This window comes from Ruditapes philippinarum, unplaced genomic scaffold (genome assembly GCF_026571515.1).
Source record: "Ruditapes philippinarum isolate M1 unplaced genomic scaffold, ASM2657151v2 ctg1031_1_1_1_1, whole genome shotgun sequence".
Classification (NCBI taxonomy): domain Eukaryota; kingdom Metazoa; phylum Mollusca; class Bivalvia; order Venerida; family Veneridae; genus Ruditapes; species Ruditapes philippinarum.
In genome coordinates, this window is record NW_026853822.1 from 45,835 (window position 1) to 69,667 (window position 23,833).

The window sequence follows — 23,833 nt, forward strand, 5'->3', positions numbered from 1 at the left end:
CACAGGCAAAATTTTCATTTCTTCGTTTTGATTTTTTCATTCATCTTTCTGTAAATGTCCTCAAGATAAAAAAAACTAGGCAGACATAGGAACAAAACTTTTCTCCTTATGAAGAAGGAAATGGTAGTTTCCTAACTTGACCATCACATAATTCCCACAGTGAATTATGGAAACGTTAAAGAACATATCAAATGAATGTCTCAGACTTGTTTTAATCGTTCAATATCCACAAAATCTGTTATTGTAACTTCCATGGTTTGTTCAAGTCTCATCTATACATGTAAGCATATAATCAAAAATGCAAAATACAATCATAAAATACATGTATTCTAAAAAGATTTACAGGACTTAGGTTGACAACTCTCCAGACCATTAAACAGGAGTATTTTGTGCACTGCAGTTTTGTCTCCCTTAGCTACATATATTTCGTGTACAACAAGATAGTATTTGTATACACATGATACAGGTAAATAACTAAAAGTTGTTTCCTTGAGCAAGAAACTTTACATTCATTGCTTAGTACTGGTTGGTTCCAGGAACGGATTCGAGAGTGTTTCAATAAGCTTATAGCTTCCAACACAATCGAACTAAATTAAATTTGTATAAACCAATATAAAAGACAAAACATCACTTTTTAATATTGACAATTACTAAATGCTCAGAAACTAATGATTATTTTTGCGTGGATACATATAGATTTATATGCGTGTCTATATGACTGACTGACTGACTCATTCATTCATTCATTCATTCATTTCAAAACGGTCTTCAAACTATTCTCAAACATCTCTCGGCAGCTAGAAGAATAACCACTTATCGGGTTCCCCATCTCTACAAGAAAGACTGCAGAATGACTGTAGAAACTGTGCAACAAAATTTTCAAATTATAATAAGTATGTTTTTCTGATAGTTATAGGTGACGAATGTCTGTTTAAATGTTTAAAACCAACACGAAAGTGTAACAATAAGATATGGGGTACCAAAAAAGTCCGTAAATCATGTATTGCCAAACGTTCGTTCAGTGTAAAGAAGATTGTATACGTGATCGTTGTCGTTATTTTTGTAGAGACATCATACATGATATTGCTAAAGAAATGAATATTGCTAGAGACATCATACATGATATTGCTAAAGAAATGAATTTAACAAATCTGAACTTTCTAAAACAAACATTGTCAATTAAAAGGTTTCAAGATAGGGTAAAACCTTTAAAGGAAAATTTGTTAAAATGGAAGATTAATAATAAAATATAGGTGACAGAAGTATTAACATTTTCATATACGATGGTGACAGAAGTATGAACATTGTCAAATGTGATGAAGGCGATGACTAAGAATAAACATCTTTATCCGGTTTAATGCGGTCTAAAATCAGTTTCACTTCCTGTTCAAGGACGAACGGAATATAAGAAGAGTTTACAGTGATTTTAGAATTACAAAATGAAGTCTGAGAATCTCATAGGCCATTCTTAAATAAAATGTAAAAGATAGTTATTGTTATTCTAAGGTAGTTCTAAACTATAATGTAAAGGATAGTTCTTGCCATTATAAAATAAAATGTAAAGGATAGTTCTAAAATAAAATGTATAGATTATTCTTTAACTTTCTAGTTAAATTGTCCAGATATTTAAGTTATGTTTAAAAATACTTGTTGCATTCAGATCTTGTTACATTTTCTAGTGAACAGTTTATTTTACACAAGATCTGAGTTTTAACTTTTGTCCGAAATAACGAGAATAATATCAGAACTTATAAGGTACCTTTAGTTGACAATGTTCAATAAGTGTCTTATATATTATATGATTATCGATGTGTTATTTGTCATTATGTCTATAATTTTCATACATTTTTGCATATTAATCAAGTATTTATAAAAAAAAGATTGCTTACCGGCTGCGTAGATGTTGGTTTTAAAAATTGAGTTCACTTACTGAAACACGGCAGGCCGTTTAGAAACACATACATCTTAAAGTGTGTCATTCTTTCAAGATTAATAACCCTTCAAGAAATTATTATGTCATTGTTATGCAAGCTATGCTAACATTTTTATATGATTTTGCATGGAAAGCTAAGAACTAACATATGCATGTTAACCAGATTTACTTCAGTACAGTATTTCTTCTTTAAAAGATACTTCTTAGTTTTTTATTGTTTATTCATTCCCTGATAACTTATTGTAGTACAAAAACTTCGAAATTAATTTTGACGCGAACAAAGGTGACTAAGACAGCTCTTCATATACATCGTTTAAAAGAAGAACTTAAATGAAATGTCATCTTTGATATAGTGTATGTGAAATGAAAACCCTCTCCTTACAAAATGTGTCCTTTAAATGATTGCGCGGTTCAAATTAATTTTTACTTTGTTCGAATAAAATCCCGTAGTGCCACGCACTTTCATTACATACGCACGTCTTTATTGCTATGGCGTTCATATAATTTATTAAGTACTATGCAAACAATTTAAAGCATAACTTTGTCGATGCACATCTAATAAGGAATGCTTGTATCATTAACCAAGAAGTTCCCTTACTTTGTTATCTGATAGGGGTTCTCCCGTAATTGATAAATGCTATTCAAAGCATATAAAAAGGACAGTCCCCACATCCTTTTATAAAGCATTCTTAAAAAAAAGAGTAGATTCAGCTTTGAACATATATTAATAATACGATAGTTTAGAAGTGTTATAAAAAAACGGTTTATCACAACCATGACAATTTTCTTTTCAAAATTATAAGAACGCTCTGAAGTCAAACAACAATGTTGCTTTTTGAGGCCACGATATTACTTTTATTAGGTAAGCATTCTTTTATTTTTTTCCAATTAGCTTAAATTGATACTTTTGTCAATTGAGCAAAGCATTTATTTTCTGCAGAAATTTAAAAATATTTTTGATCTCGCCATTCATAACACATATTGGATCTTGATATTTTGTAGGATCACTGTTAGTTTTGAGAATATATATTTGAATACATACGATCAAAATATTTGTTCATTCAGTATGTGTCATTAAGTATATAGATCTATAACAAATAATATGTGCTATGAAATGTTGTTATTAAATTTGCTTTTAAAAGTTGTAGGAGTAGGAATAAGAGTTGCAGTAGTAGTAGTAGTAGTAGTAGAAGAAGTAGCAGCAGCAGCAGCAGCAGTAGCAGTAATAATATTATTTTTATTATTATTATTATTATTATTATTATTATTATTATTTTTTATTATTATTATTAATGTTATTTTTATTATTATTATTATTATTATTATTATTTTTATTATAAACTCTGTATTTAACGAATTAATATTTTCAAAACAATACATTAAAGTATAAAAATTTCATATTTTCAACAGCTCCTTCAAGTATCACAAAATGAAAAAAATAGATATATGAAGAGTAATAATAGAAATAAAAACAATAAATACAGATACTAGGACAGGCATAATATATATTTCAATAGGTAGTAAATTACCTACAAATTATCATTTGTTAATTAATATCGTTTTAAATGTAATTTGAACAACAGAGTTGAATTTCTTATTTCTAAAGACTTTTTCCTTGTTGATCAAGTGTGTATATTTTATTTTGAGATAACAGAATTAGATCAGATACATGCTGCTGATAATTTATTTATTCAGCGCTTTATACACCATAAGTACAGAATTACACCTTGTTATGTGACAGAAAAATATTTTGTCAAGATAAACAAAGCTATTTTTAATACTGGATTAATAATACAGCGCATAGAGATACGCGCCCAAAATTTGAAGGGAAAATAGATGTAATGTAAAAGGTCAGTAAAACGTTTAATTACGCATGGTATTATGATATGTGAAGTACACTTAAGGAAAATACCTTATTAGCCTAGCAGATATGCATTCGTTCAGTCAGCAATGGGGAAAAGTTTAGTCTAGTTTTTTTTTTTTTTTTTTTTTTGTTCTAACAAAATTACACAGTTTTCAGATTTTCGGGTAAAAATAGCTTTTTTGATGATCAACATGTCCCCGAGCGTCAAGGAATTAAATAAACGTTTAACAAAAGTGATACTTCCATGTTTAAATATAACATTCTTTTTAGTTTCATTTTTTTTTATTATTTACCAATAAAATAACGTGCCAATGAGCCAGTCTAAATTCTAAAGCAGGAAATTACCGAGTGGAATATATTCGGCTATTATCAATATCAACAGAAATTAGGTTATAATCAGCGTAATTCATTTACTTACCGTAATGCATTTTCAATCGAGTGATGCCTCCTTATATTTAGGAATCATTGTAGAACATGTTTTACAACAAACACGGATAAGTGTAAACTTGCATTTTAAAAATAATTAAATAAAAAGTGTTGAATTGAAAATTTTAAATTTAGTGTACAAACATTTGTATTTCTTGACACTGTAGACTAGGTGGATTTTGGTAATTGTTTTAACCCCAGGCGTCTTTTATAAGCAACATTAACATTTAACTTGTGTTATACTTAAACAAACTGTCAATGACGTCAGCGTGTGAGATATCATGTGGATTGATGCATAAGTAAACATATTTGCACATTCAAACTAGTTTTAAACAGACAGTAGAACAGGAAACGCACAACATTAATTTGAATAATATCAAATACTACAAAATCTGTTAAAGCTTTGTTGAAAATTAAGTATGTTTAAAAACTGTTCTTTTTTAAAAACTAGTTTTGATAATACATCAAAAGAATTTTACTTTTGATTCTGCTTTTTTCAGGTTTCTGCGAATATTCTTCTGCTACTTCCTGTAGAGGACAGGTTGGTGAGCTCATAGATGTCAGTAGAAGAGGGCCTTCGTATATTATAAAATCATCTGCTGAGCCTACCATATCTGACTCTACAGTACCAGCAGGATGGTACATTGCTAAGGACAGTGTCGATTCTACACGCTGGTTAACGGAACAGCACCAGAGTATGCGCATTGTGGGACATATAATCCGATATATATCAAAGGTACTGTATCAGCATTTTATAGTCTAAGCAAAATGTTATCTTTTTGCAAACACCTTATCTATTTATTTTGTCTGATAATTAAATATACTACATGAATGTAAAAACCTGATCATTTTAATTGATTTTAAAATGAAGAATGGTGAAGTATAAAAGAAAAAAGTTCGTGCGCTTGCAAATACTGTTTAACACAATTAGCACTATTTACTGTCTTCTAAAAATGTCTTCATATTTTTATCTCTATTAATATAGACAAGCTTGGAAAGCTGGAAGAGGGCAAAGAATATCCTCTCATTGCATGCCTAGTAGACTTTGACAGCAGTTGTAAATATCGTTATGATATCAAAGTTCGTAAATGCGGACGAGAAATTCAGTATTATCTAATTCCAACTGATGGGACAAGCGCATACTGTTTCGGTATGGGATTATTTGCAAATAATTTGACAACATTTGTAAACATTTGTCGACGAACTTATTTATATGTCAAAGCCTGTTGTTATTAATACTGAAATTGAAAAGAAAATCTGTTACATAAAATCTTCTTTCATTGATTCCTTTAGCATTCAGCATCCAGAAATTTTGTGTTACATGCAGTAATAAAAACAAAATACATCTTCTGTTAATGTAGCGAACTTTTAACAAATAATTTAATTAAACGTTTTTAGCAGCTTATCATCATATGCATTACATTATATTTTCACAGAACCTTCTTTCTATGACAGGTGAGTAAATATTTACTTATCAGAATGATCAAATATAAAAATATAACATTAAATAAAAAGTTTTATAAGTTAATATTAAGAAACGGAGTTGTTTTATTTAATCAGTATTCAAATATCTAGCAATCTTATTGTTTTAGTCATATATAGCAATCCATATTTATTGATATTTGACTTTAAGTTCCTTTAAGCGATGCCCAGACCCATACAATTTGTTAATACTGATATATGTTTTAGTTGTAGCTCCTGCACCAAATTACAAGATATCTGGTAGTATATAAAAGTTAGCGTGGCACTGATGTACAGACATACAAATCTCACTTCAAGAACCCGAACTTGATTTTAAATGTAATTCGGATGGGCAAGCGAATTATATTACTATGGAGTTAGCTGGTAAAGACATAACTTTATTTCTATTTTAATATAAAAATAGAGAAACTGGAAATATGCCCGAAATACACGGATTTTCCCGCTATATATGATCTGACACCAAATGATATGAATAAAGATGTTAAACAGGACAGCTTTATTGGTAATTCATAATTTTTTTCTGCCGCAGTAAAAGACCTTTAACAGTAAAGGACATTTTCGAGATATTTAAAAAGCTTAGTGATAGATCACAAATTTTCCAGTTTTAGTTTGTAAATGGAGGATAAAAGTTGAAAAGTAACATTTGTGCCAAAGCTAATTAGAGTTATATGCCTGAAAAGTTTTTTTCGAATACACGCACGCACACAGATTCGCAAAGACTGGTGGACAGGGGCGGGGGCACACTATATACCCCTTGCCATCATCATTGCGGGGGCATAACAATTATATAATGTCCAAAATTACTAAAGGTGATAGAATTTAATAATGATAGGATTATAACATTGACACAAGAAATCAAAATAAATACATATATTTATAAACCAAACCAACATTGTTCTCATACCAGTAATCTTGCTGGACAATGTTTAATTTTGTGATAGTCATAAAATTTGAGACTAAATGTAGATAGATAATTATGTAAGTTTTAACAGCAAAAATACGATAGGACTGCTGAAATGTTCAGGACACTGATATTCGAAAATAAAGAAAATTCAATGTAAAAGACGTAGAAGAAATAATTGTTAAAACCAAACAAAACAAACAACAAAGATATCGATACATTTATGTAATTTTTGCATTTTCATTGATAAAATATATCTGACGACAGGAACATGGAATTTATAGGATATCCGTGGCATATTTTAGTTGGTACGCTTCGTTTAAATACTTTATGTGTTGAAATTTGTTATTAATACATTTTTGCTGCTGTACCTTTTGATAAACGCTATCAAGTTATTTCTGCAACGAACCTTTTTTGTAATTTTCAAGGGTTATAAACGGGCGAATAGAGAAGAGACATTTGCGCCAGTAAAAAAAATGATGCAGATGCTACAAACCTTAACGAGACAACTCTTCGAACATTAGGATTCAAGTTTGGAATTACTGTAAGTATTATTTGAGAGGGGAGATCAGGTGGATCAAATTATTTAGATAGTCCGATACATTGTAATCAAAAATACCAATTTCTAAAATAAAAAGCAAATTAAATGCGTACGGAATGCTTAAAATATGTACATGAGTCGTGATTTAGACCTAAAAACAAACTTTTCTTTTTAAACCACAACGACCGGTATTAAGATTAGTTGAATAATCGTTTTGTTGCTTCATGACTTAAATACATGTTATAAATTTAGAAATATATATGATATAAAATGTTTTTCTAATCGATCGAATGTTTCGCCCTCTAGACTAATTAAGCCGGCGTTACCAATTTTTTAGACTTTTCTTTCCTTGTTTCAGCACCAATACTACCGGTTCTTTCGATAGATAAAATGTTAAAATCAGAAATAACTTTCGCTTCTTCTGAAATAAATATATAACATGTTACTTGTTTCAAATAAAAAATATCGTTAATTAAATACATTTTTTATGATGCAGCTTTGATACCTGATCGCGATCACAATTCACCTTATAATAGTACATGTACCATTTAAGGTTATTGCTACTCCTGTTGTAGGCAGATTTTAGTCTCAATTATTGCCGATTGACAAAATGTTGTCTTTATTTTGTCCGATATGTTTATATATTGCGTTAAAGATTTATTTTATCGTCACTTACCAATTATTACTGAAAAACATTGTATGTAACGAATATTTGTATATAAATTTGTGTTTAGTAATGTATTAATTGAATTAACCAAATCATTTGTTTTTCATAAATTATCAGATCCAATGTGCAGTAAGAGTATCAAGTACACCTACCGGTAATCAGACAGATCCACAAATGAGTGATACATTCTATGCTGGTGTAAAGGTGAAATATATTTCGTTGATATGTTAAAATAGTTATTATATATAAGATAAATTAACATTCATATTTGATCAATATTGCTTTATTCATGACTAAACAATAAGCACTAGTTTTAAGTTATCTGGTAACAACTTAAAGTAACCCATGGTGTTTTAGTTTCCTCAGCTGTTTTCATCAATGTCATTTTATGTAATAAAATATATCATACTCAGAATATGTATATATGGAAAACACTTTCTGTTGAACCAATGTAACTGTTTTACACATTCATGCGAAATAAACATATCATATATGCAAGTTATTTATGAACGGTCAGAAACTTGCAATCACAATACTCTTTAAAAGGCTATAGATCGCAAAACAGTAAAATAATTACATAAAGTACTTTAACCCTTTCCCTCATGAGCATGTTGTGAAAAATGGCCGTTTTCATTAAAAAGCCTCCTGTTACAAGTTCAAACTGCTATGAAACTATAAAAAATGCTTTAATACTAATCAAACATGCGGAAATGTTGACTGGACCATTGCCTTTGCAACGACATGCTCAGTCTTAAATTTCCTGTTACCATGGCAACGAGGGGACATCTCAAAATTGCCAAAAATCACTATTTTGCCTTGTTTCCATCAAAATTTATTTCAAAGTGCTGCAGCTTCTCAAGGGATTGAGATAGAGTCAAAGGCTTTTCAGCGTTGGGTACACGTTATCATTTTTAGCCTCTCACAAGTCCAAATTGTTTTGGCGATGAGGGGGACTACCGCCCCCTTCAACCCCCCCCCCCAAACAAAAAAAAGTGCTCACTTTCTTGGCAACATTTCTCAAACGAAAACATGTGTTTGGGGCCCAAATAGGACATTTTTTTCACTATTTGTTGCCTAAAGTAGGGGGGGGGGGTCGAAAGTGCGTTGTTTCGCGTATATATGAGGTAAAGGGTTAAAGTTCAAATAGTCCTTTAAGATTATATTTTGTACATAAATGATACTCACATTTAAATTTTAATTTCTTTAATGTCTTAACATGTTAATATATTTCTAAATGTTACTAATATTGTTTTCAGAATTATAAATCTGTTTGTATCTTCTTTGTTATACATCAGTAAAACAGTAAACGAATTTGTGTTTTTAATTAACATTGTTATGCCGAACGCTGTTCAGGTGTGTTGATAATTTCCAACATCCAATTTTAATGTAACTTGATAAGAGGAGACTACAGAATGAAACAAAAAATCTGAATGCATAACAAAACTTGAGCACAAAAAACCTACATCATATATATAACTAACTTTTTCAGGTTTTTCAGAAGCTAAAAGGTTTACATATTGTTTGAATATTGGTCTTCTCCTAATCATTTAGGACTTTTAAACCCCAAATTAGGTTAAAAATGGGTCGCAGGACATATTTTACTACAAACCCTATTCCCCCTTTGGGTGCCGAAGCCATTGCTTTTTTCGTGATACAGGGAAAAGTGTGAATTTTATTTTTTTTTATCGAATTCAAGTATAGGTATAGTTTTATTTTTTAAATTTTTTTTATTTAATAATACGCCTTAACAATTTAAATACTTTTTGTTCTTTTAGCCCCAGTCTAGAGCATAAAAAAGCATATTAGCTTTAATAAATGTCCTCTTCATGCATATTTTTCTTGTTGTTGATGTTGATGTTGTTTTTTGTTGCTTCTTTTGGATGGCTTTTCCGACACATCAAATCTCTGTATATGTTACATGGTGACATGCCAGCTTTGCTAGTGGAACGTCACGACTGGCACCTGGACGTTCGTTACCGAGCTGGATAGCTTCCTCTCGTGACATAAAATCCGATTTCCTTGGTAAGATTCAAACCCATATCGATGAGGGGCAAGTGGTTTGTAGCCATTGACCTGAACTCGGGATAAAGTTCAGGTATTTTGCGAAATATACAATAACCCTTTGGTTAGTTACATAGGCATATATAGGAAACAGAATTATGGCTTAAGGATTAATAAAGCTCCGTTTTGGTGCCATATTTACATATTTTTATTATTCTATTTATAAACAAATATGTTTAACAGCGCTATAGTTAAAGTTACTTCAATCTTAGCCCTAAGGTTAAGAATAAGCACAACCCAGATGTTACACAATGACCTATTTATACATAGGAAAAATATATCAATTTCTTGCGTTGGAACTGAGGTCATCAAGGCACTGTTTTGGGGATTTTTAAGGGTTTAATTTTGTTAATACGACAATTGACAATTAGTTTTCCTGCCTTTCATATGTTCGTCTTATACTTGTTTACAGACACCAGCCAATAATAATACCGAGTAGATGACTTGTTAACGGAATGTTATTTTCAGTGTAAGGAGACCGCTGTGACATCATTAAATAACCAAAAACTGTGCGGAAGTAGACTAACTGGATGGCGGAATACAACTACTCATTCTTGTGTACATCAACATAATGTTAACGACTGCAACTACAATAGAATAACTCAAAGTCTACCAACCTTCTCGATAACTATAACAGTGTCAAATGATCGACTTCAATATCCCGAGGACAAGACGTTTACTCTACAATTAAAAACAGCAAATATAGCTCCACACCAATTTTGGGAAAATGCCAGTATAGACCATGTAACGGTATAAAGTATTCTTTTTTACAAGTAACAAGTACATTACTTAGCCAAAGCATAGTGCTACATAATCAAAATTGCCTAACAGATCGTAAAATATACATGGTAAATTGCTTGCTTATTCTGTACTCAAATATTACGTCAACAAAGGTAATAATTGTCAGCAAGCAGAAAAGGCAACATTTACTGTTTTACTGTGTTCTTTTGGTGAGAAAAATACTAAATTGTTTTTCTTTGGACTATTTCTTGAAGCTCAAGAGGTAAACTCTGCTTGAAATTGAACAAATAAAAATTGTGTCATAGGGTCAAACATTTGCTTTTTGAAATTCTTAAACATTTAATATTTTCTTGTCTATTTTTTTTTCAAAACTGAAACAGATCGCTGCCTTACGCCCAAGTTTGACAATGGTCAGCATTCATTTAAGTTTCAATAAGCTAAATGTTTTTAATCATAGACTGAGACATTTTAGATCAATATTCTATTACTCTAACATTCTTGTTGTTACCCGTCAGTATAACTTGACATTATGAGGTTTATTCTGTACACTCTGCAACCGTCCTTAATATGGACTCGGTTTGCCCAACTCACAGTCCAACGCTCTACCAACTGAGATAAACGGATTATAATATAGGTTTTTGAGTAAAATTATCTTTAATACTCAATTCGTATCTAAATATATCTTTGGAATACATGTACCCTAAACATCCAATTAATATTTCATATGAATGTACATAGCTTCAAACACATATTGCTTTTAGTTAACACAAAATATCCATAGCACTATTTTGGGTACAATCTTATGTTTTTTTATATTATAATATATAAAAGGTCTCACTAGTTAAGTGTACAAAATGAATTATTATCACTTGCTCAAGATAACTCTCCTGATTTTGGAAGTCTATTGATAGAGTTGGGATAAGGGATAACAGAATAAGTGATATCCCTATGGAAGTTTTTGATAATAATGGTGTACTATCGACAAAAAAAGATGTCGTTTTTGATAAATGGAAAAATGATTTTTGTAATTTGTACAATTCAGGTAATGATATAATTGTTGATAGTGAAAATGTTGATGTTAACTTGTCAATCAATCCTGATATTGATAGTGTTTTTATACAAGATTTTACCGAACAAGAAGTCAAATTAGCTGTACTTGACATTAAACGAAACAGACCTGTTGGTGTTGATGAACTGCCTGGTGAAGTATTGAAAAATGAATTTGTAATCTCTTACTTGCATAAATTATTTAACAAATGTTTTAAATCAGGATTTTTGCCACAGATATGGAACTTAACTTTTATTAAACCGATTCCTAAGTCAACTACTAGTGATCCAAAAGATCATTTGTCTTAACGTGGTATAGCAATAACACCAGTTATATATAAGATATATTGTACATTAATATTAAATAAAAGTTTTAATGTATGGTGTTTTGAAAAAGATATAATTTCTGAAGGTCAGAATGGGTTTAGACCAGGTCGAAGTACAGTTGATCACATGCAATCTTTAACAAGTATTATTGATACTACAAAGAAACAACGTCTGTCAACTTTCTGTGCCTTTATAGACTTTAAAAAGGCATTTGATTCAATAAATAGAGAGCTTTTATACATTAAATTGTCTAAACTTGGTTTTCACAATCAACTTATAAATGCTGTAAAGTCGGTTTATCACCTTGTACTCTACTCTGTTAAACTGAACAATTTTAACACTGATTGGATTTATGTGAACAGCGGACTTAAACAGGGTTGTTTCTTGTCACCTTTACTATTCAACCTGTATATTAATGATCTGGCCTTGAAATTGAAAGCCACAGGCAAGGGGGGTTGATATTGATGGTGAAAACGTACCAATCCTGTTATATGCCGATGATATTGTACTTATAGCAGAAAGTGAAAGTGATCTTCAAAGTATGTTAAATGTTCTTCATAATTGGTGTATTACAAACCATATGAATGTTAACCCACTAAAATCTAACATTCTTCACTTTAGAAATGCATCTTTAACTTGTTCAGATTATTTCTTTAAAATAGGAGATACAAGTTTAAACTATGTTACACAGTACAAAAATCTCGGTCTTGTTTTGATCGATCACCTTGATTATTCTTTATTACAGCTAAATCTGTTGCTCAGGCTGCTCATAGAGCATTAGGAATTTTAATTGCTAAAACTAGAGTTTTTGGAGGTATTCCTTTTGAAGCATATACAAAAATGTATGAAGCTACTATTGTACCAATAATCACACATGCATCGTCTGTTTGGGGCTGTGATACATTTTCTTGTATTAATGCTGTGCAGAATAGAGCTGCACGCTACTTTTTGAACGTTTGAAGATATACTCCAAATGCAGCTGTCTGTGGAGATATCGGTTGGAAACCTTTAATATATTTTTGTTGGAATATACATCTTAGATATACATGTACTATCTGGAAAATACCTTTGCTAATAATCTTCTAAACCGGATTTTGATTAAATTTAACCACAATATAAATTCTATATAGAATTTTTGGAGGTACTTTGCTACTGCAGAATTTTAATTTACTGCAGTAGATTCATTTTATCATATGTTCACAACTCTGGTTTAAATAAGCAAGGGTATTTTAGATTTTAGATTTTTAGAATTTTACATGCAAATAGTAAGTCAACCTTTAGTATCTTGTTAATCTTATAGATTGGCAATGTGCATTTATATTGTATTTTATATGAATTTTAACTGTGTAAATTGATGAGACTGTAATAAACTAATAAAGAAAGAAAAAAATAATATATAATCAAACTGCAAGTCAGTATGATTTTAATGACAATCCAATATATTTTGACTGACTTATATTTATTTTTTATTTTAACGGGAGTTCGTCATTGAGTAGTAATTGGCTTATATGTTTTTCTATATTCGTATTTACATAAATTCTTGCAGGTGTTTCATACGAGCGCGTTATTTACAACAAAAAAATAAACAACATGTACATTTCATATGTTTTCCACATAAACATATTGTATATTAATTGTAATTATACTAAACTTGATTTTTATTCAAGGTAATTTACCTCGGAGGAAGTCGAAATCTTGAATGGAAAAGAAGACAATGTTCCGTTGTAAACGATCCTACATTAAGTACATTTGATGGGCCATATGAATATATTGATTCATTTGCGCATTACCTAATGTACAGAGACAAAATTCATCTTACAGAAGTCCAAATAAAAACTCAAAAGTGTGATGCAGATCACACAGCGTCATGTACATGCGCGGTTGCAATTCAAGCTGGCGGTGACGTGTTTGCTTTCGATATACATGTATGTAACAAAGTTAAACGAGCATCATTTATCCATTGCCGAGGAAATGTACTGAATGTTAGAGAGATAGCTAGCGACACTTATGAGGTATTCCATCTTTTTTTTATATCTCTTAAAAATCTCTGTCATTGTTTCATTCAAAGTGTTTAAAGCCATATATCTACAGCTGCAGTCTTATAACATGTTTGTTTGAATTCTAAAAGATAATAATAATAAACGTGGTGATGATTTTTGTTTGAGCTCCTCCTGGGCTCCTGGCGTTGGTCCTTGTTGCTGCGTCGTGTGGGGGTTGCGTTCATTGAACGCCACCTTTCCTTGTTGATCATGTTTGCCATATTTTGTCTAAATAACATTTATTTTGTCAAAGCGTCATTTCATTTTGTCAAGGTTCGGTGTGTAGACTAAACACTTTATCTTTATGTAATACAGTGGCGTTGACTTGCAAATATATTACGTTAACTTGTCTAAATACCGTGTCTTATTATGCTTTATTGTCAAAACACGATAGTGGTAGGCTACAAATCCTCATATTTTATCAAATTGTCATGGTATTTTACCCAATTCGTCGTTAATTTGCCTAACACTAGTTCATTTAATCAAAATGTCATGCATCTTGTACAAATTTGGTGCTAAATTGTCAGACAAAAGTGCTGATTTTGAAACACATCTTGACATGTACCAACATTATGTCAGATAATCGTGTTATCATGTCCAGATGTCCAAATTTAGTATCACGTGACCAGAGCCCGCATATATCAGAGAGTGAAATTTGATGTTCAATAAAATTAATAAAATAAAGAGCATTCAAGAGTTTTGTTTTCAAGAGTTGATTTGTTAACATGTTCACATAGTACATTGAAAAGCCTGCCTTTCATGTCGAAAAAATACCATGGTTATTTCACATAATAAGACAGTGTATTCTTAAGTCAAAACCGAGTTTACACAATTAACACGGAAGTTACACACTAAGACATGATTTAGACAAGTTAACACCGCTTTTAAAGAAAATCAGACAGCGCTTTCTCAAGTTTAGATACTATAACACAACTATCAGGCATAATAAGACACGGAATCACCAAATTTTGACAAGATAGACCTTCTTTTTGTACATAATAAGAGAGAGTTTAGACAAGTCATTACCACATTTCAACAAGATACTGCGATTTTATTACATTATAAGACTAAGTTTTAACAAGTCAAAACCGCATTTTGACAAAAATAGCATACAGTTCATCATAATAAGGCATGATTTAGTCCAGTCAACACCCCATTTTGGCAAGTTAGTGCGAACATTTGACATAATAAGACAATAATTCAATAGTCTACGTTGGCTAGTTAACACTTCTGTTTGACAAAGTAAGACAATGGTTAGGCATTTAAACACAGTATTTTGACAAAATAACATAGCACTTTGATCAAATAAATCAGTGCTTTGACAAGTCAACACCAAATTTCGACAAGAGAACCATACGGTTTCAAATGATCAGATAGTCTTTTGACACATCAGCCCCACAATTTGACAAAATAGCGCGACTAATTGCCATAATTTGACACATTCTAGACGAGCAAAAACAAAATTTTTGACATGATGACACTACTGTTTGAAATAATTAAACAATGTTAACACAAGTCAGCATAACATTTTCAAGACATAAGACTACCGTTACACATAATAAAGCAAAGTACATGTAAGTCTATATTTTGTATTCAAGACGGATTTTGATACAGAATATGCGTTTTGGGCTTGTTTCAGTGGAATATATCAACATCGTTCAACAAATTGCTCTAAACCCAGACATATTAAGCTTCAAGAAATTGTTTAGTTTTGAAAAAATCGATTAAGTTACGACGGAGAAATATTTGAAACATTACCACGGGTGAACTCGACGTATACCTTTTTCCTTTCGTTTTCGATATTTTGATGTGCTATTTCCGGTGAACGCTGTACAACAGTGAGCGGAGTGCTAAGTGAAATGTTTACGTTTAGTTTATTCGGGAATGCATAATAAATATCAAAGGCATTACATTGAACCAATACAAGAATGCCAGCACTGTCTTTATATCAATAAGCCTCGTGGTGTCAAATTTTGGGCACAATTATTAGTTAGCTTTCCCTACGGCATTAGTCCTGTTATAGTATAAAAAGAGTACCAGTAGGGACGTTATGAATTTTCCGTGTCGTATCACTCCCCTTTTAACTTCAATATTCACATCTGCACAGTTCTAAACAGACATTCGTCTAAGTAGCATTTTATCCGGTCTTTTTCAAGAAATGCAGAGCACAGATTACACCTTTATTTCGCAGCCATTTAAGCTTGCGTAAAACATTTTTGTCCCAATTTTAAATGAATGTTTTAATATTCCATCATTGATTCTCTGTACAAATGTTGTCAGATTCAAATGTGTATGCAAAGTATACATATATATTTCTTTTAACAAGATATGCTGCTTTTGGGAGCTATTGCCTTGTTTATATAGATCGCATTACGCCTGTCAATCAACTTCTTGGCCCTTTCAGTCACATTTTGTATAAGGTCCCCAAAAACAATAATATGAATACATAGAACAGATACGATATTTATCCCTAACCTAGGCTACAAAATTAAACCATTCAAACAAATGCTAAAAAAGTTTGTAAATGCTTGGATTTGTAGACATTATTTTGTATAATATTCGACTAAAATTGAGTACATTGAATAGAAATAAAAATAAAAACTATATTACTTATAAAAAAATTAAGTATTCTTTCAGAATTACAGATTTCAATGCAAAAATGTACCCGCTTTTTTATTATTTCGGATTTTAGGTTAACATTGTGTTTATGTGTAGTTTTAAAATGATCACGTTTTCAGATTTTATATATTACCGAAATGAATTATTTTCTTCAGATGTCAAATAAATAAAACAATATACATTCGTCACTATTATACAAAGATAACACCCTCTTTTATTTACATCAAATATCACTTGGTAGAACTATTTTCAATCGGTTTTAAATCCGTAATAATTATAATTATTCGGTGAGAGAATCCGAATGTTCTAACAAATCATAAAAGTGAATACCACTGGATTTTTTTTATTCAAATCATATTTAGTATGCATTTAGTTTTTAACTTTAGATTTACATTCCAACTGGTACTAAAGTTCAAATTAATAGGGGACATTACAGCACGTCAGATTTTCTTCGAGTCTACATATTTCCCTCTCCATCTGATGTCATGAATACTGAAGGCTTGTGTGGAAATCTCAACGGAAAAAAATGATGAAAATGTTAACAATGCATATATCAAGACATGGGAGTAAGTTCTCTTCACTTCTACTGCCGTTCACTTTTGACAAATGTTAAGATGTATTCATGTTCTCGTATATAAACTTATTACAATAGGCAATTGATGATCATTATAGGTCTACTTTGTTATCACATACTATCTAGTACTGAGTTGACAATAACAATATTGAATTCAAATTGTTCAACTATATAAAAATTAAAGTGAGTACGAAAATGTGTATACATATTTGCAGTCAAATTGTTATTTATACTGTAGACAATAAATCGGTACAAAAAAATATAAACATTTTTGCAGGTTGCAACACAGCTTGATTAACACGGTGCGTTACAATCTTCCACCAACATGGACGTACGATCATAACGTTTGTATTTGTCCAAGGGCTGTTCCAAACGTAACAATGTCAGCATTACCGAATAGTCAAAAAGACTCTAGGGCATATTGTTTTTCACAGCGGTATGCAACATGTACAGATAACATTCAACTTCAAGGAGAGAAGAAAACTTGCACGATAAGAAACAAGAGATCTATTAAAAGGCATAGAAGAAATATCAAAAGGTTGCTCGCTCTCTCATTATTAAGTGAGAATTCAAATAGCTGTGCCCGCAAGGTGAATATTATATCTTGACCATAAATATTAACGGACTCAATAACAAATTATAATGCTATTTGCTATTATATTTCCATCCTTAAAAATATTCACTTTTCGTTAAATTTCATTGCGTATTACGATGCAATACTTGGTTCTAGTTTCCAAACACTATTGATTAAAGCATAGATTGTGTGACCAAACAGTGAAAGTTGGAAAAGTTACCATCTGTAAACAACACAAAAACAGGAAAGTCTTTAGGCTTGTTTTTCACTGAATTTGCTTTTGGTCGTCAGAAAATTTTCCTAACAAAATGAAAAGCAGATAATACTCATATAATTATGAATGTTCATTAAACGAGAACATAATGGGTGCATCTAAAAGAAGAGTGGGAATTTTTAGAAACAGCAATAAACAGAAGCAAAAATTTTGGGTAACGGGATTGTTTTTTAAAAACCTTTAAGAAATTATTAAATTTCTTTTTTGGGGAATTTATGTCCATACATAGTCTTTTAATAAATCATAAAATTTTGGACTTATTTTGGTTTTTCTATTGAAAATTTTTTATTAACTGTTTAAACGGGAGTATACAAATTTTTTAATTTTTTTCCCACCAAAAAGAAAAAAAAGGTTTACAAAGAGTGCTTGACGTTTTCAAATCAAAAGCCTAAAACAAAAACATGATAAATGATTTACCTGAAATATCCTTGAATGGCTCTTTATCAGCATGTGTGAATGATATGATGGTTTGTGATTTCTTATATTTAAATATTTAAATTAAATGTCTGCTTAAATATATTATGCTTAATACTTTTCATTGTACAAATTATTATTTTACATGATAATGTGACTGTAAATATTTCTATTCACATTTAAGCTCAACCCCTGAATAATTTTTACGGCATATCATTGCAAATGTAAAATATCTTCTTTTTTTAAATTTGTGTCACAAATGAAAGAAAATCTCACATTTTTATGATAAGCATTGATGATCAAAATAAATACAGCTTTTTTACCTCGTTTGGGTTATAAATCGAGATTGCTTGTGGCATTAGACAGAGAGTTGTTAAATTCATACGCAGTTTATAGTACACACTTAACAGACGGTTAAAGTATTTTTTTTAAATCTTTAAAAAGACAAGCTGTTTATATTTTTATGATAATTATAAAGGTTGATGGTCGAGATTTCTGGAAGGAAGAAAGTTATAACAGTTGGGTTAGTGTTGTGGCTCATGAAATCAGTCGTAACGGAACGTTCAGAAAAGACAAGTCAGAGGTTGTCAGAAATTTTATCAGTGTCACATGTCCATCGCAATCTAACGGTAATGGGAACTGTATCAATGGTATGTTGCTTTTATGATTCAATGATCGATATGTTCAATTAACGATATGTTCAATTAATCAGTTACTTCAATATAATGTTGATATGCATGTGTGATTTACCTAACGATTCCTTATTTCTTAGTTCTGTAAGTAATATTGAAGTACCAGCAAACTTCAATGTAATTTGTTGTCCAAATTTCAAACAATATGAGAATATATTTGTTTAAGACGACAAAGGTAAGACTCAAATACAGATGTTATTTCTATATTTCAGGAACATGTGTATGCAACGACGATTACGTTGGCGATTCTTGTTTTGTAAAGAAATCAGCACTTTTAGTACTAACCGATATAGAAGGTGGAGGTGAATGCGATCTTGCCGACGGAGATGATTGTCATGATTGTCTTCAGTTTCACACCGAGAACCTCTTGAAAGGGTTCAAGTGCAGGATTGATACGGTCGATGTATGTTTAAGAAATGGATAGCAATTTTGATGCATTGTTGCAGAATAATGCACGGTTCGTGTTTAAATGTGCAGGACTATAATCATGAAGGTTTATAGGCTTGAATGATTAATTATAAAGAATTAAAACGGTTAACCGTGCATTATGATGCTATAATGTAAGGAAAATTAATATCAATTTCATTCTAACATGTTGATAGAAAAGAGAACTATTAGAAATATGTTTAACTTCATTGAGCGTAGAAGTCATTTTCCTGATATCGTTTTGGTTTATTGACGTTATGTATTAATTCGAATGACGTGAAAGCGGTCTTTTTATACTGTTCATTAATGCACTTGTAAGCCCTATCTGTTTAATATGAGAATAGTGTGAAGCGTGATATAATGTACATTTAAGAATCTTGTTCTGCCGTATGAACGCCTCTGATGTTAAACACTGATAAAATCGACAAATAACATTAATACTAGATTGTCATAATTATATTAGCTAGACTTTCACAATAGCCTGAATATCATGTTAATTTAAGCAGTAAATGCCTATAAACAGGTTACTTTTCTTTTGTAATATTCAATGTCATAAAAAACAAACATTAGTGGGTTCAGTTGCATCATTTGGTTTTAGATATTGCACTATTACTACTGAGCGAGTTTTCAAAATCGATTAAATATACGGGTCTTTTTATGTTTTTTAAAAAGGACATTTTTGAAGAAATAAATGTTCATATTACTATACCGTGCACTTTGTTTTCTCGAAACAAAAGAAAATATATTAATTCTAACACGTCTGTGGATGGGCCATAGGCATTTCCAATCTACTGTAAAACATGTCAGCAAATTAACTTTTTCTGTAAGTACAATTGCATTGCATAAAAGAACTCCATAATATGTTTGTTGATTGTGCAAATTACCAGCTGAAAATTCCGGTAGCTAGGATTCAGGGATGGACTAGAAGCACATGCATGAACAGTTAGAGAATAAGCGAGGGCGTTATTGTCATATTATATGCACGCTTCTGGTCTTCTATGTATATAAAACATCTTCGATAGTGCTGTTAAATTTTAACTGAACAAATTGAATACTCATTCGGTTAACTGTTCGGTTTTTTATGTTAATCATTTTCCTTTATTTTACAGCTTGATGTAAACGGAACAATTATCTATTCTGATAAACACGACCGTAACGGGGAATATGAGAGCGTATTCGACGGATACTGTTGTCCCTCGGCTGTAGAGAAAAGGAGAAAGAAAAGAGATGTCACATGTAATACGTTTACTGTTAGATACTCTGTATCTATTAGCAACGATGGGATACACTACGGGCCAAGTAGACATGTTCTTGTCTTTGATTCAACATGTCAGTCATTCGTCGTGATGCCAACAGGCGACTTGCTTTTCAGTTTGAAAGAAGGGATCAAATAATTAATTTAACACCTTTAGATCCTACAGTAATCGAATGAAATTAGAGAATATTTATTAATAAAATCATACTGTAATTCAAGCTTTTCAAATGTAATAAAAGTACCACAAAAATTGATAGATGATTAAATCTTTATTTATAACATTTAAGAAAGAAAGTCATGGATTGTTGTTGTTGTTGTTGTTTGTTTCAATTGAATTTTAATAATCTGTATGTCATTGAACATTAAACACCATTTTATTACAGAGAGACGCATGTTATATAGATAGCCAGTGTTACAGGGACGGTGACCGAAGTCTTCTTGATCCCAATCTCGTTTGTTGTCCATCAGATTCTAGCTATCAGTGGACGGATCAGCAAGGTATAATGTAACTACTATTTGCAAAGATAAGTCTATAATTGTCGTTTACTTTGATTTCATTTTTTGATTTTTCATGACATAAATCAATATCAAATGCGAAACAAGTGTGGAACGATTCAATTGTATTGCCGCCGCGATGTAAACATTGTAAATGCGATTTTGCCTTTAGATACTAGAATTTTGAATATTTTGAATGGAACATCAAAGTGAGTATGAAATCATACTCTATATGAAAGTTACGTCTAGTCAATGCAGTTTCGAACACTGTCATCGACCAATATGCGAGATGGACTCAACAGATACTTATTAGCGTTAAAAATACAATTCCGAAACTTTTACTATTTACCCGGACGTTATTTATACGAAACAAAACGGCTGATGATATAAAGTAAACCATTGTTTTGTCGATACATTTCTACAAATGTTAATACCATTTGCCACGTTTTACCCAAACACGGACATGTATATAGATCTATATATGTAACCAGTGCACACTTTCTTTACTTTTGCAACTAAGCATATTTTACTTGACAGTGTAAGAATCAATTCATTCCATGTTATTAAGAATTATTAACCATGTCATTGGTATTAAAATATAAAAATATAATGTTAATGTAAAGATCTCCAAGATACTCATGTTTAACGTGTACATGAATATATATGTCCATATTAATGTAAGTCTTTTTTGTGCTGTATAAGACTGCATACCTCCAACCAGCAACCAGGGAAACGGCGATGGAAGTAACAAGCTTGGTATTATAGCAGTGTCTGTATCAGTGTCAGGGATATTGGTAGTTGCCTGTGTAGTGGTATTTGCCATTTGGACATACAAAAATAAAAAGCGGTTCGTTTGATTTCCTTTGTTGTTTTATTTTTCTATATTCTTCTTCAAAACTTTTGTAAGTTTAAATGTTTTCCTTTGAACATTTGAATTGATTTTGTAAGAGAATAGAATTTATTTTAATAAGTATCTTTTGTGCAGTTTTGATAAAGATGTTTGACACTCTGATTTTTGTCCACGAAAAAACGTTGCTTTATCCGCTTGCTGTTATGACTGTATTAACATTCAGTGTATATATTTATAATTGACATAGAGTAATGGGTTAATCCAAATTCATAGCGAAAATATAATTTACAACATTGTCAGGCACAAAATTCTCCAAATCTTTAGGCATGAAAAGTTTCTTACATTTACTTCAATATTTCAGTACCGTGTCTACAACATGTGCGGATCCTCCTAAATGTCCCGATTACACCCAAAGTGGAGGAAAAGCAGTAATTCAACCTAGACATCCAGATGTCTTCACTACCGATTATGAGCAGCTAAGAAAATAAGTGACACCAATACGAGGAAATAAGAATTTATAACGCCGTACAAGGAATTAAACATAATCCTACTAGTTCTGGCTTCCAAAACTTTATAAGCCGCTTTTTAACATTTTTGTGTTTCATCTGATGCGGCTTCCAAAACTTTATAAGCCGCTTTTTAACATTTTTGTGTTTCATCTGATGCGGCATTAAAGTTTTGGATTAGACCCGTTACGAAACCTAACCAGAATAGCATAAGTTGTTTTATTCTTGTTTTTTACTTGCAAATACACTTGACCCAATCAATTATTGTGCATTTTACGATAAAACAATCATTTTAATATCATTCTATACCAATTAAAGTATCAAAATATTAATACCGTCATTAAAATTGCCTATTTAACTGTAAAATATCAATTTACGCCGACTACAGTTGGCCATGACATTCAGGTGCCACGCGAGATCTCGTATGACGTCATTCGCGGGAACAGATTTGAATAGAGTGGTGTACTATATTTAGAACATTTTGTTGACATGATTTCAATACTTTTATTCAAGATAATGTTTTTATTTATTTTCATTTATTTTTTAGTACTTAAATACGATTGTATTGAATATAAAAGTCAGTAAATCACCTTTTTCAATATCTTTAAAAAAAGTAATTTATAAAAATATTGGAGCACATGGGTTCGTAAAGGTCAATCTCGTAATCACGTGATCAAACACTTTGGCAATATGGCGGTCAAGTGCCGAAAATTTTACCTGTCGGAAACTATTAGGTAGTTTATGTTCGTAATAAGATTTTTATTTGTCAATCCTTGGCTTATCAACAGTTTATATATAGGGTTTTTTTCCCAAAGGGATGCTTTTACTTTTTCTTCATGGGCATGTTTTATGAATAAAATACGAGCCCTGGGCAGTTCCCCGGCCCCCCATTTTTGGGGGTTTTCCCATGGGGTTTTATCTTTACTTGGCCCTGTCTAGTATATAAACGGGGTTTCGCTGTTCAAAGACCTTTAACCTTTTAAATCCCTGTTTATAGTATATTTAAAAGGGTTTAAAGCTGAAAACCTTAAGCTATAATCCTTACCCGCTTTCCGTGAAAGTTACTGAACTTTAGCTTTTTTTTAAAAAAAAAGGGTTTTATCCCAAATTGGGCCTTAAAGAAAA

The 23,833-nt window shown here is 31.2% G+C and overlaps 2 protein-coding genes and 1 long non-coding RNA gene across 3 annotated transcripts; all 3 read left to right on the forward strand.

Moving 5' to 3' along the window:
• The first annotated feature begins 6,183 nt into the window (after window positions 1-6,183).
• LOC132738051 (uncharacterized) lies at window positions 6,184-14,353 on the forward strand. Its single transcript, XM_060725473.1, has 5 exons — window positions 6,184-6,207; window positions 7,932-8,018; window positions 10,344-10,625; window positions 13,658-14,002; window positions 14,345-14,353. Exons 1-5 carry the CDS (start codon window positions 6,184-6,186, stop codon window positions 14,351-14,353), a joined length of 747 nt encoding a protein of 248 aa, XP_060581456.1.
• A 4,118-nt stretch (window positions 14,354-18,471) lies between these two features.
• Window positions 18,472-20,996, forward strand: LOC132738052 (uncharacterized). The gene is made up of 4 exons (XM_060725474.1): window positions 18,472-18,537; window positions 18,963-19,134; window positions 19,389-19,579; window positions 20,712-20,996. The coding sequence occupies exons 1-4, from the start codon at window positions 18,472-18,474 to the stop codon at window positions 20,994-20,996; spliced, it is 714 nt and encodes a 237-aa protein (XP_060581457.1).
• Window positions 20,997-21,240: 244 nt separating this feature from the next.
• Window positions 21,241-22,750, forward strand: LOC132738043 (uncharacterized). Its single transcript, XR_009626811.1, has 3 exons — window positions 21,241-21,355; window positions 22,055-22,199; window positions 22,564-22,750. It is a non-coding gene; the product is annotated as an uncharacterized LOC132738043 (long non-coding RNA).
• The last annotated feature ends 1,083 nt before the right edge of the window (window positions 22,751-23,833 follow it).